This window comes from Convolutriloba macropyga, chromosome 9, assembly GCF_964194025.1.
Source record: "Convolutriloba macropyga chromosome 9, txConMacr16.3, whole genome shotgun sequence".
NCBI classification, from domain to species: domain Eukaryota; kingdom Metazoa; phylum Xenacoelomorpha; order Acoela; family Convolutidae; genus Convolutriloba; species Convolutriloba macropyga.
The window spans coordinates 6,501,803-6,516,767 of NC_134476.1; the positions used below are offsets into that span (position 1 = coordinate 6,501,803).

Below are 14,965 nucleotides of genomic sequence, written 5' to 3' on the forward strand. Positions count from 1 at the left end.
CGTCTGACAAAAATTCAAAAGACACGTGAAAGACCACGTAAATAGAGGTCTTTGCGAAAATTCTGAATGCCGCCTGTTGGTAGCTGATGGCTTAATTGATTTTAAAATTATTTGTTTTCAAAATAACTCGGTGTATTTTTTATTTTTGTTGTCCTATGACATAATCTGAATAATATAAGGTCCTAATGTTCTTCTATGGCGATTAAAGGGAACCTAATTAAAGTTTTCAGATAATATTTAATGATTTTAATAATTTTTTATTGATTTTGAGAGTTCAATTGCTTCCAAAAAATATTTTTTCTTTTTTTGTCTTTTTTTTATCATATTGTCACTCAATCTCATAAATGAAAGATCCCATGCACATTCTTTTAGAGTAAACATTTATTTTTCGGCCAGGTTTTGAGTTTAAAATGACGGTTCTATGACTTTGAAGCAGTGCTTTCATATAGTTTCGTGGGAGATTCGTGAGCTTTTTGTTCCTTTAAAGTTGTGCCTTTAAAAGAGGTCCCATTGATGTTCAATTCGAAATCACGTACAGTTATAAAGTGTTAAAAAATGTTTTTATTTTTGACAAAAGAACCTATTTTTCCAAACTATACCACTAGCAGGGCTATAGTTTCTTTTGTGCATTGCCCAGCTTAGTGGGTACATATTTATGCACCGTCAATGTACATGCCATGTTTTAATATTTTTACATATTATTGGCTCCCACTCAGTTTGACTTAATATTTTTTGTTCGTGAGTTTTTCGTTGTGTGTGTTTTTTTGAGATTTTGTAATCTTATGATTCAGTCTCGCTTCCTAAAGAGTTTTAAGTGAAGTTAATCAGTTTTTTTTTTTCAAGTTAAAAACATATGGATGTTATAACTTTTGACATTATTTGTTTTAAAGAATTTCAATAGAATTTTGAACATCTTCTTTTTTCTGTTCCTTTTTTGTCTCACCACTTGGTTCATTTGCTACCAAGTCTTATGAAAGATAGGGTAAATCTCCTTGCTAGTGAAGAATCAGTTATTTTGTTTACTTTACGTTTTTTTCTGATGCTATTTTGCTTTTGTAACTATGTGCTTAAAGAATATAGATCTTCGGTTTAGGCCGTTGTTAATGTTGTTCGATGCCGTTGTCTGATATTCGATGTCTTGTGGTAATCTCGTTAATGTTTCATCGGGCTGTAACGCGGCAGGCTTTATTTATAGATTTCAATTTTTATTGATTTTTTTCACTCATGTTTCCAGATTTTTTCAGACAGTTTTTGAATTTTCGAAAGTGTTCTGTCTCGTCCTGATTTTTCAGACAATTAAGTCAAAAGTGTGAACTGAATGAGTTGAGTCTGTACATTTTAAGCGCATACACTTTACCGAGCCTCGTTGTAAATATTATTATTAGACCACATTATACAATAGTTTCACTGTTGATTTATGTTTGAACACGGTATAAAATTTGATCAAGTTTGTTTTTGTTCAGACTACCCAATAGCTGATGAGATATCAAACACTGACGCCTTGAAACTCACAATTGAGATTTTTCCATATTTGGATTATGGTTCACAGTATACTCAAGACATCAGGGTCAACCGAGGAAAAAACTCTCTATGTACAGATCAAAGAAGAGGATCCACGTGTGGTTGGTCCAAATTTTCTCTGTTACCCCCCCCCCCCTCCCCCCCTCCCCCCTCCCGAACAGACAATTCAGGTATGGGGCAGACAGAGCAGCGCGACGAATAATTTGTCCAGACTATGAGATCGGTCGCACCGGACCCCCTGTCCGCGACCCGCAGGTCCGTCTGGTCCATACCTGTCTTGGGTCGAGGACCTCATCCTGGGCCCCCTCCCCACCCGGGTTGAGAAGTTTTCTGATAATTATGTAAGAGATGCGATGGAATGAGGGGGGGGGGGGGTGGGGCAGAAGAGATCCCACAACTATGACGTACAATTTTAAAAATTTAAACGAAAAATTTCTGACAATGGCTTTTATTTTTGACAATTGGGATCTTTTTGCCACACTATTCATATGACCATAGTTTTGCTCTACCCTCTTCCAATCTTTCGAGCACCCGAGGAAATTTCCGAAGAAGAAATCGCAGAACCAAGTAATCTCAGGTCTATATTTTCTATCCACTCCCGTTTCGATACCAACTGTTGCATAAATTACCGACGAGACGAAATAACTTATTAGAGCCCATTGAATAATTCTGATATCTGAAACAGTGGCGGAGCTTTACTTCTGTATTAGTCTATTTTTTACCACTCCTTTGTTGCCACTGTTGCTTTATGAAGAGTGGCGGTAAAATATATGACTACGTTTGTCGAGCAGCTTGTTACAACACAGGCACTGATATTCCGACAGATCTAGTTGTTGAATTTTCCCCCTAATTTTCCTTCGCACTGCGCTTCATTTGTTCCTGCTTATTGAAGTTTTAAAGGGTTGTCATATGCAACCAAATCTTAACTCTTCGAACTGTTTGATTTTCATGTCCCTTAGAAGCGTTTTTAACGCGGTTTAATTCTTCAAAATGTTGCCTAATTAAAAATATCCACCTATCTTTTTTTGGATCTTTTCCGTTTGTGCCCCCCAGTACGTTATGCGCCCCCCAGTTACAGAGCACGTGTCATTACATAGTAAATCTTTATGTAAGAATATGGAACGTGCGTCTGGGGGTGCAAATAATAAGCGCCCACTAAGCTGGGGGGGGGACAAACGGAAAAGATTCCTTTTTTTAACAGATCCAAATTTGCATATGTTTTTTAATGCCTGGGGTCCATTTTCGCATCTATTTTTGATCAGACATTTAGTATTTGATCCAATTGATCCCCGGTTTTCAAAATGGGCAAATTCATTAATACTTTTCTGTTACATAAGAATTACATAACCATCAAACGGGTTTACATAAGAGCTAATGAATAAAACAATGTTAATTTTTATCATATCAGTGACTGGACTAGACAGTTACGACCACGCCTTTTCTAACTCTAGGTTAAGTTTGCTAAGTAAGTCTTATTTAATTGCTGCTCGCTTTTAGCCATGTTGGACATAATTATTTGCGGTTCGTCGTCGCATCTTTGCTTTTTCCTTAAGAGTTTCTTCTCTGAGTGCAGATCGATTTGAGAGTTTTCCCGTTTTTGGGGTATAAAACTTGTGAGAGGCTTTGGATTATGAAAGCTGGAGGAAATAACGGTCAAGGGTTTAAAACTCAGTCACAAGTTCTGAATATGCACTGAAAAAATTTGGTTCTCTTTTCAAAGCCTTGTTAAACAAACTTCATTTAGAACGGCGCATTTCTGTCTCTCTTTATTAACCAATTGAACAACCCCGGGTGGACAAAAACTTTTAATCATAGAACTTTCATATTATGAAATATTGACTTCATAAATCAAAAAAGATTGCTAAAAAAATTTTGTCATAAATGAAAGCTCTATGGCTACAGCATTCCTATAAAATCCGGATCACTAAAAAAGAAATTCATTTTTAAAAAAAGAAATCATAGCTTTTTGAATTACGGGCTCAACCCGGGAATTTTGACAGAAATAATGCAAATGGCCTGCATTCGTTTTTACTCCAAAGTGTTTTTTTAAATTCAATATACAAAATCTATCTCTTTTTAAGGTTGCTCAGTGCTCTTTTTAATCTGAAGCCAAATTTTGTTCAACTTTTTGTAAATTCTTTTTGCGGCCTGTGCCCTATACGAATTATCGAATATATTTCTTCTTACTACAACATGAATGAGGTCCAATATTGAATCACGTCTCCATTCGCGCCTTTTCCAGACTAACAACTTTGGTTTCTTCCAGGGAGAAGTTTTGTTAATTTGAATTTGTTGCTTTGAAATTTTTCTAGAGGAGGAATTAACGTTTTCTCATTGCTTCTGAGCACTTTTGGCTGTTCTCCTTGGTATTTTTTTGGTAATGCGATCGTAGTTTTTGGGAGTAAGGTCTGACTTCTGTTGATCAATTTTTTTAAAGTTTCCAGTTCGATAGACGGACCACTATCATATCAGACTTTCGGGTACTATTTTATGAAAATTTACTAAACGCAGACTCTTACTGGGCGCTCTTCTTCTTTTTCTTTTTACAGTTGAACCAGGCTACTGTATACGTTCTCAATTTTTCATTCAAAACTTTCTTGGCCATTCTAGTCTTCTCATGATATAGGTGTTTTCATAATTTTTAAGTTTGTTTTAGCTGCTTTTTCATCAGATGTGATTGTCCACTTTATTTTGTCTTTTCTTATGACCCATGTTGTTTTCTGAAATAGTTTTTGAAAACAATTATTTTGCAAAACCGAGCAACAAGCAAGACCAAAACTGAATTTGTTAGCCGGTTTTGTATATATTTAAGGGGTTCTGTGGGAAGTTAGTGAGCTTGGTTTCAAAGTAGAAAATGTGGCACTGCTTGATCGGAGATCAAAGTCATAAAAGCGTTATTGATCTGATTCGTTTCGTATCGCATGTGTTCCTCATTCTGAGTCTGCAGCTTAGTTATGGTATGTTGCCATAAGTGTTCGCATTTAGCGTTTGTTAAGAATAAAACCTTATTTACTCTTAGCTTGAAAGTGAACAGTAAAGCTTGAAAATTAAGAAAAAGTGAACACTTCTGCAGTATTACAGAATTAGTTAAAATTTTCATAAACATTTTACAAACGAGCTGATTCAATATTTCAGTAAAAAGGGTTTGAAGCCTGTTTCAGACAAAATTTTATCTGCCAATGTTGTGTTTTCGAACCTTTAAAATTCTAATTTCTTCTTTCAGTTTTGATTTTTATCCAAAAAGTTTGTCAGTGGTACAAATCGACGATAGATAGAATTGAATCTAATATATATAAGTGTAAGTTTTTTCTCTCAGAAATGTATGAGTGTCTAACAAAGTGTACGCATAAAACATACTGGATTAAAGAAGTTGTGTTTAACCGTCAATTAACCTCTGTTGTGTTAAACCTCTAAAAATTATTTTTTATGTGATGGCTAATATTTTGCTGCACAAACTGTTTAGATATTTCTAATTTCTATATATTGATATATATATATATATATATATATATATATATATATATATATATATATATATGTGTGTGTGTGTGTGTGTGTGTGTTTGTGTGTGTGTATGTGTGTATGTGAACAAATTAAAGAATCTTATCGTTGTTTTGTATTGACAAAATTTCAATTGTAAAGAGAATTGAAAACAAAACAGAAACTTGAAAATTTTGTCCATCAACATACCCGTCCCTGTTGTATGATTGCCCACCTAGGCGATTGTCATTATTTTCGAACGGCAATTTCTAAAATTTAACCTGAGATCAATTTTGGGGGTCTTCTATCAATCTTCTGGCGTATTTTTTTGTTCCTGCTCCTTTTTGAATTTAGTAGTTTCATTCATTATTTAATGCTTGAATGTTTGTTGTAGATAGTTAAACATCATAAGAATCAGTAATTTTTTGCCATTGCCTGTCCTCAATAGTTCACACATTCCTAGACCTTGTAATTCGTTCAAACGCATCATTAAAGTTTTGCACGGGTCTGTGACATCAATGGAAACCTTAATTATTGGTGGATCCAAATCTTGCAACATTCTGGCAAGCCGGTTTAAAACATGCAAGATGTGAATCTTGACAAAAATTTCAAGCAAACTTCCAAAGTCATCAAAAGGACGATTGGAGCAAACGAATACTTTTTGGAACAAGACTACTGCAAAACTATTTCAAGAATTAGAGTTCACGAAAATTTGAAAATATTTTTGGAGGTATTTTAACTGAAGTCTCACAATTAAATGAAGTTTTTCTTATAGTTAAAATAATAAACATGTAAACAGTGTACAGATATTCGCGTTTTACTATACATTATTGACCAATTACTCACATTTAAAATTTTGCAAAAGTTTACAACTAAAGTGGGGAAGTAATAATCAATTTCTATGGAAGGTTCCAAATTTAGGTTTGTCCAGTGGCATAATTACTTGAAATTACTTGGAATTCTTTTATGTTGTAGCGATATGAAATTTTTGCAAGTGTTCGTCAATTAGAAGTATCGGACGCCAATAAGATCACCGGTATCGTTATAAAGACTTATAAGAACAACATTTACGGCCGACTTGGCCACTTAACCCCTTTTTACACTTACGTATAAAAGAAAGAAGAATGAATAATTATTGGGCAAGAAACAGATACATTGACGTTAGCTATGACAATATCGAATGTGATAAAAGAAGTCACATCAATTAGAGTTTTTTTTAGAGTTTACACTTTTTTCATGTGAAATACGATCAAGTGAAATAAAGTTTTTGTACCATAATATTTGAGCAAAAAATAGACTAGAACACGGCTTTTCAGGCAAAATGTTTTTTTATTTGTCTGCAGGTTTTCGCACGATGAAGTTCAGGTCATTATCAACTAATTGAATATTTGCAAGCAATTGCTTTTGGACATTTTAATTAAATTAATATTTTGTTCTTGCATCAATCGAACTGCGTTTAAATCTAACCCGTTTAGTGTGCATGATGCAACATCTCTCTGACGCTCAACTGTGGGTTTATTTCCCTGTTTTCGTCTAAAATTGGGTGGAATTTTTCTTCATGAGAGTTTCTTTCCAAAACCGTTGTTGAATTTAGGTCTTAGGGCTTCTTCATGAGAGCTAGAACAGCTCATATGAAGTCCTCTTGTGATTTTCTTTACGTTCATCGGATGTAAAATATAATGTTGATTTGTTAATAAATCACAAAGAATGAATACAAACATTCAAATTCAAATATTCAAATATTCAAATATTGGTTTTTGATTGCTTTAGATCCCAGGTGTAACTGAGCCTCAATACGAGTTAACCCTTGAGAGCTGTATCCTGTCGGATGGGACCGACCTACTCAGCCTAGACACAAGAGTCCACTCTATATTCACTGATTTCTGCCCCACTAATGCCAGTCTTTATAATCACATCGACTCTCCAGCCCCCGATGTGGTAAGTCACCCACTACCTTTGCCCCTACCCGGGCCGTAGTAACACAGTGAACTTAAGCAATTGTTAAAAATTTAAAATAGATTTTTGAACTGTGAAACAGATTTACAGTCTGTATAATTAACATGACCCGACTAATGTCAGAATGGAAGTTTTGACTGTTTCAGGGTACTTTCAGAGATCTGACCCATTTTAAACTATGATTTTTAGTCTGAACAGGTTAAAAAATTGACAAGATCATAATCTGAACAGACTAAACACAGTCTGGCAAATACTATGATTCAGCACTGTTTTACAATGATTTACAATTGCATCTAGCTGTTTTGTAGATCCGGTTCTCGATGCCGGCTTTAAGATTCTTCACAGAAGTGAGTGCAACTTGGCTGACATGCAGTGTCATCGTGTGTGATCTCGACTCACCTGTTAGTGAGTGTACTCGACAAAGACAAAGGGTCTGTCCCCCGGTCGGTAAGATCAATTTTCCCATGTTTTCCCATTAATACCCCCCCCCCCTAACAATATGCAACATATTGAATAAATTTATATTGAATAAACAATCGCATTAAGTTCATATTAAATTTAAATTAAATTTATATTAAACAATCAATTCTGTAAATTTTATATTTATATTAAAATTTATATTAAAAATAATATTAATTAAATTTATATTAAATAATCAATTCACTGTAAATTTTATATTTATATTAAAATTTATATTAAAATCAACTGACCATTCGACTAATTTTGTGCGCGGGTTGAGATTTTTGGATGAATTTTTGTGAGAAATGCGGAATGCGGTGAATGCGGTGAAAAAAATATTTCACCGCATTTCTTACAAAAATTCACCGCATTCAGTTTCCAGCGTTTATTTAAATTCACAAGAAATAGGATAGAAGTAAGTTACAAAAACCAGTATGGCATAATGGCAGTAATGGCAACTATGGTGGGTTCTAGACCCACCAAATTTTATTGAAAGAATTTTTTTCCTTTCAATTTTTCCACTGAATTTTATTAAACAGCCCATCGAAGTTAACTATGATTTACGGATCTCTCTGATTAAGAATGTTGATGAAAAAATCCTGAACAAAACGGATTTCGATTTGTAAATTGAATTGCCAAAAAACATTTTTGTCCCAAATAGCTGATTGAGACAAGAACTGTAGGCTCAATTTGTTTCTTTAGCTTCCTAATTTGGTTGATTAATATAATCGAATTGATATAGTTTAATCAAATTTTTCGAAAAAACCGCCTAAGTTGATGGTTTTTTGAACCTCTGGCACTTAAGGTTACACCAACGTCTTTTGTTGATATATGTTAAAGTTGTGCGCAATTTTAACATTCCTCAAATATTTTCCACAACCAAAAGGATTGCGAAGAATTTTCCGCAACGACCCCATTTTTTTTAAAAAAAAACGAGGTACTTAAACATTTCCCTTTTTCCTACTCATGCACTCAAAAGCCACTGCCAAAATTTTATTTTTAAGAAATTAAGGTTCTTAGACTACTCTAGAGGTATTTTAGAGGATTTTTCGAAGTTTTTTTCGTCTTTTTTTCCTTGAAAGAATACCTTCGGTACAAGTCCATATCTTCATAGCCCACTTGCAACATTTTTAGACTACTTTCTGCTTTTTGGAGTTTTTAGAGTTTTTTTTAATAAAAATTTTATCCTCTAATAAATCATTTTATACTCCATGTCAACGATTAATTTATTGTTCAATATTTATTTATTTCGCTCAGCTCCTTTGTTGGCTAGTAACTATAACGTTTTTCAGAGTTTTTGGCAAAAAATTCATGATTTCTTTTTGGCATTTTCTATGGGATACTTTCCCGAGTCGAAAACAGAAGTTAATCTTGTAAGATCTTGCAAGATTCTTGCAAGATTCTTACAAGACGTTGTTAAATCTTACAAGATTCTTACAAGATTCTTACAAGATCTTACAAGGTTAACTTTTTCTGACAAGATTCTTACAAGATTCTTACAAGATTATTTTTTTCTTACAAGATTCTTACAAGATTAGTTTTTTTTTATACAAGATTCTTACAAGATTAATTTTTTTTCTGACAAGATCTTAGAAGATTTTTTGCAGTAGCCTAGAAACCTAGTTAAAAAGCGCCCAACAATAGCCGAAAAAGACCTATCCTACGTTGTAGGAACACACACCGACAAAAAAAACGTCCTACGGCCTATCCTGTAGTGTAAAAATTTTCGCAAAATTAAAAATTGAATTTAAAGAAAAATAAAAGAAGCATCACAAGACAAACAAAGGCATCGTATTATCAATATATCACAACAAGAAAACCAGAGAAGGTCCTTCGCGGTGTTGCTTTTTCTTCTTTTCAAACTTTTTGTTTCTTTTTCTTTTTCTTTTTGATCTTTTCGTTGCTTTCTTTTTGTTTCTTTTCAACTCGGATGTCCTCTCCTCGTCATTGTTGTGTCGCAAATCCTTAACAGAAGAAAAGACTGAGAAACACAGAACAGCAAGAAAAGTTCCATGCACAAAGGTGAATGGATACCCCCTCCCAAAGCAAGCCTAAGAAGCCAAAGCAGAAAAGGGCACCAGCAAAGCCCAGCAATGCAACACCTAAGGCCTGCGCCAAACACCTAAAGGGAGGGAAGGAAGCAAGCGCAAAAAGTCTTAAGCCTAAGTTGGCGCAGGCAAAAATGGGGCACAGCCAAGCCCCTACCGCAGAACCTATTAGCCTATAGGGAGCACACCAGAAAAGAAACAGCGGGCACTAAGTGTGCCCGAAAAACCCAAACCAACGAAAAAAAGGGGGGATGAAAAAAAGCGCGCGCGCGAAAGGTCGTTTTTTGCAACGCTTGAGCTAACCAAAGCGTCCAGTCCTGGTTTTCTTATTCTATGATTACTCTATTCTCTTCACTGTTTCGAATTCTTTGTACTCCTTTGTGCTAAGTCTGCCTGATACTTTTTTGAATACAGTTTTTGCATTTTTTCTTTTAGAGTCAAACACAAAAATGTTTGACTCTAAAAGAAAAAGGCGAATCGTGTATTCAAAAAACTCAGGCAGATTTTAGCAAAGATGAGTACAATAAATTCGAACCAGAGAAGAGAATAGCGTAATCATAGAATAAGAAAAGCAGAACTGGACGCTTTTGTGAGCTCAAGCGTTGCAAAAAACGACTCTTTCTGCATGCGTTTCTCTCCTTCCTCATGCTTATCGTAGGATGCGATTTAACAAGCACACCAAATGTCTGCTCTTTTTTTTCCAGTGCGCACACCGGAAAAGAAACAGCAGACATTTGGTGTGTCTGCAAAATCGCATCCTACAAAAAGCATGGGGAAGGAGAGGAAAGCAAGCAGAGAAAGTCGTTTTTCGCCATGCTTGAGATCACGATGGCGTCCAGTTCTGGTTTTTTTATTCTCTGATTGTGCAATTCTCTTCTGTGGTTAGTTTTTACTGTACTTTTTGTGCTAAACTCTTCCTGATATATTTTTAAAACCACGTTTTGCACTTTTTTCTTTTAGAGTCAAACATTTTATGTTTGAATCTAAAAGAAAAAAATGCAAAACGTGTATTCAAAAAAATATCAAGAAGAGTTTAGCACAAAAAAGTTTAATAAAAACTAACCAGAGAAGAGAATTGCATAAACAGAGAATAAGAAAACCAGAACTGGACGCCATCGTGATCTCAAGCATGGCAAAAAACGACTTTCTGCGTGCGATTTTCTCCCTCCTCATGCTTTTCGTAGGATGCGATTTTGCGGACACACCAAATTTCTGCTGTTTCTTTTCCGGTGCGCACACCGAAAAAAAGCAACAGACATTTAGTATGCCCACAAAAAGGAGTCCAACGAAAAACAGGAGGAAGGAAAAAACGCAGCCAGAAAGAAGCCCAATTTTTGCAATGTTTGTGCTCCCGAACACGTCAGGCCATGGTCTTTTTTTTGTCACTGCCTTGAACTTCTATGGTTATGTTTTGCGGTATCTGTAAATGATAATCTGCGCACGCAATTTTTTCTATCCACGGTTTGCATTCGTTTTTCAATCACCTTACACAAGCTTGTGTAGCATAAGCACTAGCGCTCTTGACACACATCCTTATGTGAAGCAATTGAGGAACGAAAGCAAACCTTGGATAGAAGAAATTTGCATGTGCAGATTATCAAATTCAGCTACCACGAAACAATCATAGGAATTCAACGCACGAACAAGAAAAAAGCCAGCACTTGACATGTTCGGGAGAACATACATTGCGAAAGTAGGACTGGAGAAGAAGGCATTACTAACATAACCGAAGAGAAGAAGTCCTGCAGCCCCCCAGCCAGCTTTAAGCAGAGCCACTCCTTTTCCTCTCCTCGTCATCGTTGTGTCGCAAATCCTTAACAGAAGAAAAGACTGAGAAACACAGAACAGCAAGAAAAGTTCCATGCAGAAAGGTGAATGGATACCCCCTCCCAAAGCAAGCCTAAGAAGCCAAAGCAGAAAAGGGCACCAGCAAAGCCCAGCAATGCAACACCTAAGGCCTGCGCCAAACACCTAAAGGGAGGGAAGGAAGCAAGCGCAAAAAGTCTTAAGCCTAAGTTGGCGCAGGCAAAAATGGGGCACAGCCAAGCCCCTACCGCAGAACCTATTAGCCTATAGGGAGCACACCAGAAAAGAAACAGCGGGCACTAAGTGTGCCCGAAAAACCCAAACCAACGAAAAAAAGGGGGGATGAAAAAAAGCGCGCGCGCGAAAGGTCGTTTTTTGCAACGCTTGAGCTAACCAAAGCGTCCAGTCCTGGTTTTCTTATTCTATGATTACTCTATTCTCTTCACTGTTTCGAATTCTTTGTTCTCCTTTGTGCTAAGTCTGCCTGATACTTTTTTGAATACAGTTTTTGCATTTTTTCTTTTAGAGTCAAACACAAAAATGTTTGACTCTAAAAGAAAAAGGCGAATCGTGTATTCAAAAAACTCAGGCAGATTTTAGCAAAGATGAGTACAATAAATTCGAACCAGAGAAGAGAATAGCGTAATCATAGAATAAGAAAAGCAGAACTGGACGCTTTTGTGAGCTCAAGCGTTGCAAAAAACGACTCTTTCTGCATGCGTTTCTCTCCTTCCTCATGCTTATCGTAGGATGCGATTTAACAAGCACACCAAATGTCTGCTCTTTTTTTTCCAGTGCGCACACCGGAAAAGAAACAGCAGACATTTGGTGTGTCTGCAAAATCGCATCCTACAAAAAGCATGGGGAAGGAGAGGAAAGCAAGCAGAGAAAGTCGTTTTTCGCCATGCTTGAGATCACGATGGCGTCCAGTTCTGGTTTTTTTATTCTCTGATTGTGCAATTCTCTTCTGTGGTTAGTTTTTACTGTACTTTTTTGTGCTAAACTCTTCCTGATATATTTTTAAAACCACGTTTTGCACTTTTTTCTTTTAGAGTCAAACATTTTATGTTTGAATCTAAAAGAAAAAAATGCAAAACGTGTATTCAAAAAAATATCAAGAAGAGTTTAGCACAAAAAAGTTTAATAAAAACTAACCAGAGAAGAGAATTGCATAAACAGAGAATAAGAAAACCAGAACTGGACGCCATCGTGATCTCAAGCATGGCAAAAAACGACTTTCTGCGTGCGATTTTCTCCCTCCTCATGCTTTTCGTAGGATGCGATTTTGCGGACACACCAAATTTCTGCTGTTTCTTTTCCGGTGCGCACACCGAAAAAAAGCAACAGACATTTAGTATGCCCACAAAAAGGAGTCCAACGAAAAACAGGAGGAAGGAAAAAACGCAGCCAGAAAGAAGCCCAATTTTTGCAATGTTTGTGCTCCCGAACACGTCAGGCCATGGTCTTTTTTTTGTCACTGCCTTGAACTTCTATGATTATAATTTCCGGTATCTGTAAATAATAATCTGCGCGCGCAATTTTTTCTATCCACGGTTTGCATTCGTTTTTCAATCACCTCACACAAGCTTGTGTAGCATAAGCACTAGCGCTCTTGCCACAAACCCTTATGTGAAGCAATTGAGGAACGAAAGCAAAACTTGGATAGAAGAAATTTGCATGTGCAGATTATCAAATTCAGCTACCACGAAACAATCATAGGAATTCAACGCACGAACAAGAAAAAAGCCAGCACTTGACATGTTCGGGAGCACATACATTGCGAAAGTAGGACTGGAGAAGAAGGCATTACTAACATAACCGAAGAGAAGAAGTCCTGCAGCCCCCCAGCCAGCTTTAAGCAGAGCCACTCCTTTTCCTCTCCTCGTCATCGTTGTGTCGCAAATCCTTAACAGAAGAAAAGACTGAGAAACACAGAACAGCAAGAAAAGTTCCATGCAGAAAGGTGCATGGATACCCCTCTCAAAGCAAGCCTAAGAAGCCAAAGCAGAAAAGGGCTCCAGCAAAGCCCAGCAAAGCAACACCTAAGGCCTGCGCAAAACACCTAAGTGGGAGGGAAGGAAGCAAGCGCAAAAAGTCTTAAGCCTAAGTTGGCGCAGGCAAAAATGGGGCACAGCCAAGCCCCTACCGCAGAACCTATTAGCCTATAGGGAGCACACCAGAAAAGAAACAGCGGGCACTAAGTGTGCCCGAAAAACCCAAACCAACGAAAAAAAGGGGGGATGAAAAAAAGCGCGCGCGCGAAAGGTCGTTTTTTGCAACGCTTGAGCTAACCAAAGCGTCCAGTCCTGGTTTTCTTATTCTATGATTACTCTATTCTCTTCACTGTTTCGAATTCTTTGTACTCTTTTGTGCTAAGTCTGCCTGATAGTTTTTTGAATACAGTTTTTGCATTTTTTTCTTTTAGAGTCAAACACAAAAATGTTTGACTCTAAAAGAAAAAGGCGAATCGTGTATTCAAAAAACTCAGGCAGATTTTAGCAAAGATGAGTACAATAAATTCGAACAGAGAAGAGAATAGCGTAATCATAGAATAAGAAAAGCAGAACTGGACGCTTTTGTGAGTTAAGCGTTGCAAAAAACGACTCTTTCTGCATGCGTTTCTCTCCTTCCTCATGCTTATCGTAGGATGCGATTTAACAAGCACACCAAATGTCTGCTCTTTTTTTTTCCAGTGCGCACACCGGAAAAGAAACAGCAGACATTTGGTGTGTCTGCAAAATCGCATCCTACAAAAAGCATGGGGAAGGAGAGGAAAGCAAGCAGAGAAAGTCGTTTTTCGCCATGCTTGAGATCACGATGGCGTCCAGTTCTGGTTTTTTTATTCTCTAATTGTGCAATTCTCTTCTGTGGTTAGTTTTTACTGTATTTTTTGTGCTAAACTCTTCCTGATATATTTTTAAAACCACGTTTTGCACTTTTTTCTTTTAGAGTCAAACATTTTATGTTTGAATCTAAAAGAAAAAAATGCAAAACGTGTATTCAAAAAAATATCAAGAAGAGTTTAGCACAAAAAAGTTTAATAAAAACTAACCAGAGAAGAGAATTGCATAAACAGAGAATAAGAAAACCAGAACTGGACGCCATCGTGATCTCAAGCATGGCAAAAAACGACTTTCTGCGTGCGATTTTCTCCCTCCTCATGCTTTTCGTAGGATGCGATTTTGCGGACACACCAAATTTCTGCTGTTTCTTTTGCGGTGCGCACACCGAAAAAAAGCAACAGACATTTAGTATGCCCACAAAAAGGCGTCCAACGAAAAACAGGAGGAAGGAAAAAACGCAGCCAGAAAGAAGCCCGATTTTTGCAATGTTTGTGCTCCCGAACACGTCAGGCCATGGTCTTTTTTTGTCACTGCCTTGAACTTCTATGGTTATGTTTTGCGGTATCTGTAAATGATAATCTGCGCACGCAATTTTTTCTATCCACGGTTTGCATTCGTTTTTCAATCACCTTACACAAGCTTGTGTAGCATAAGCACTAGCGCTCTTGACACACATCCTTATGTGAAGCAATTGAGGAACGAAAGCAAACCTTGGATAGAAGAAATTTGCATGTGCAGATTATCAAATTCAGCTACCACGAAACAATCATAGGAATTCAACGCACGAACAAGAAAAAAGCCAGCACTTGACATGTTCGGGAGCACAAACATTGCCAAAGTAGGACTGGAGAA

At 36.7% G+C, this 14,965-nt stretch overlaps 1 protein-coding gene across 1 annotated transcript in view; it reads left to right on the forward strand.

The window, feature by feature from the left end:
• Positions 1 to 1,468: 1,468 nt before the first annotated feature.
• The window catches only part of LOC142345998 (uncharacterized), a 44,342-nt gene continuing 30,845 nt past the window's right edge, over positions 1,469 to 14,965 (forward strand). The window contains exons 1-3 of the mRNA XM_075398468.1: positions 1,469 to 1,622; positions 6,772 to 6,939; positions 7,266 to 7,404. Of these exons, the coding sequence (XP_075254583.1) occupies positions 1,539 to 1,622; positions 6,772 to 6,939; positions 7,266 to 7,404 (391 nt within the window). The 5' untranslated portion in view covers positions 1,469 to 1,538. The remainder of the gene's footprint in view (positions 1,623 to 6,771; positions 6,940 to 7,265; positions 7,405 to 14,965) is intronic.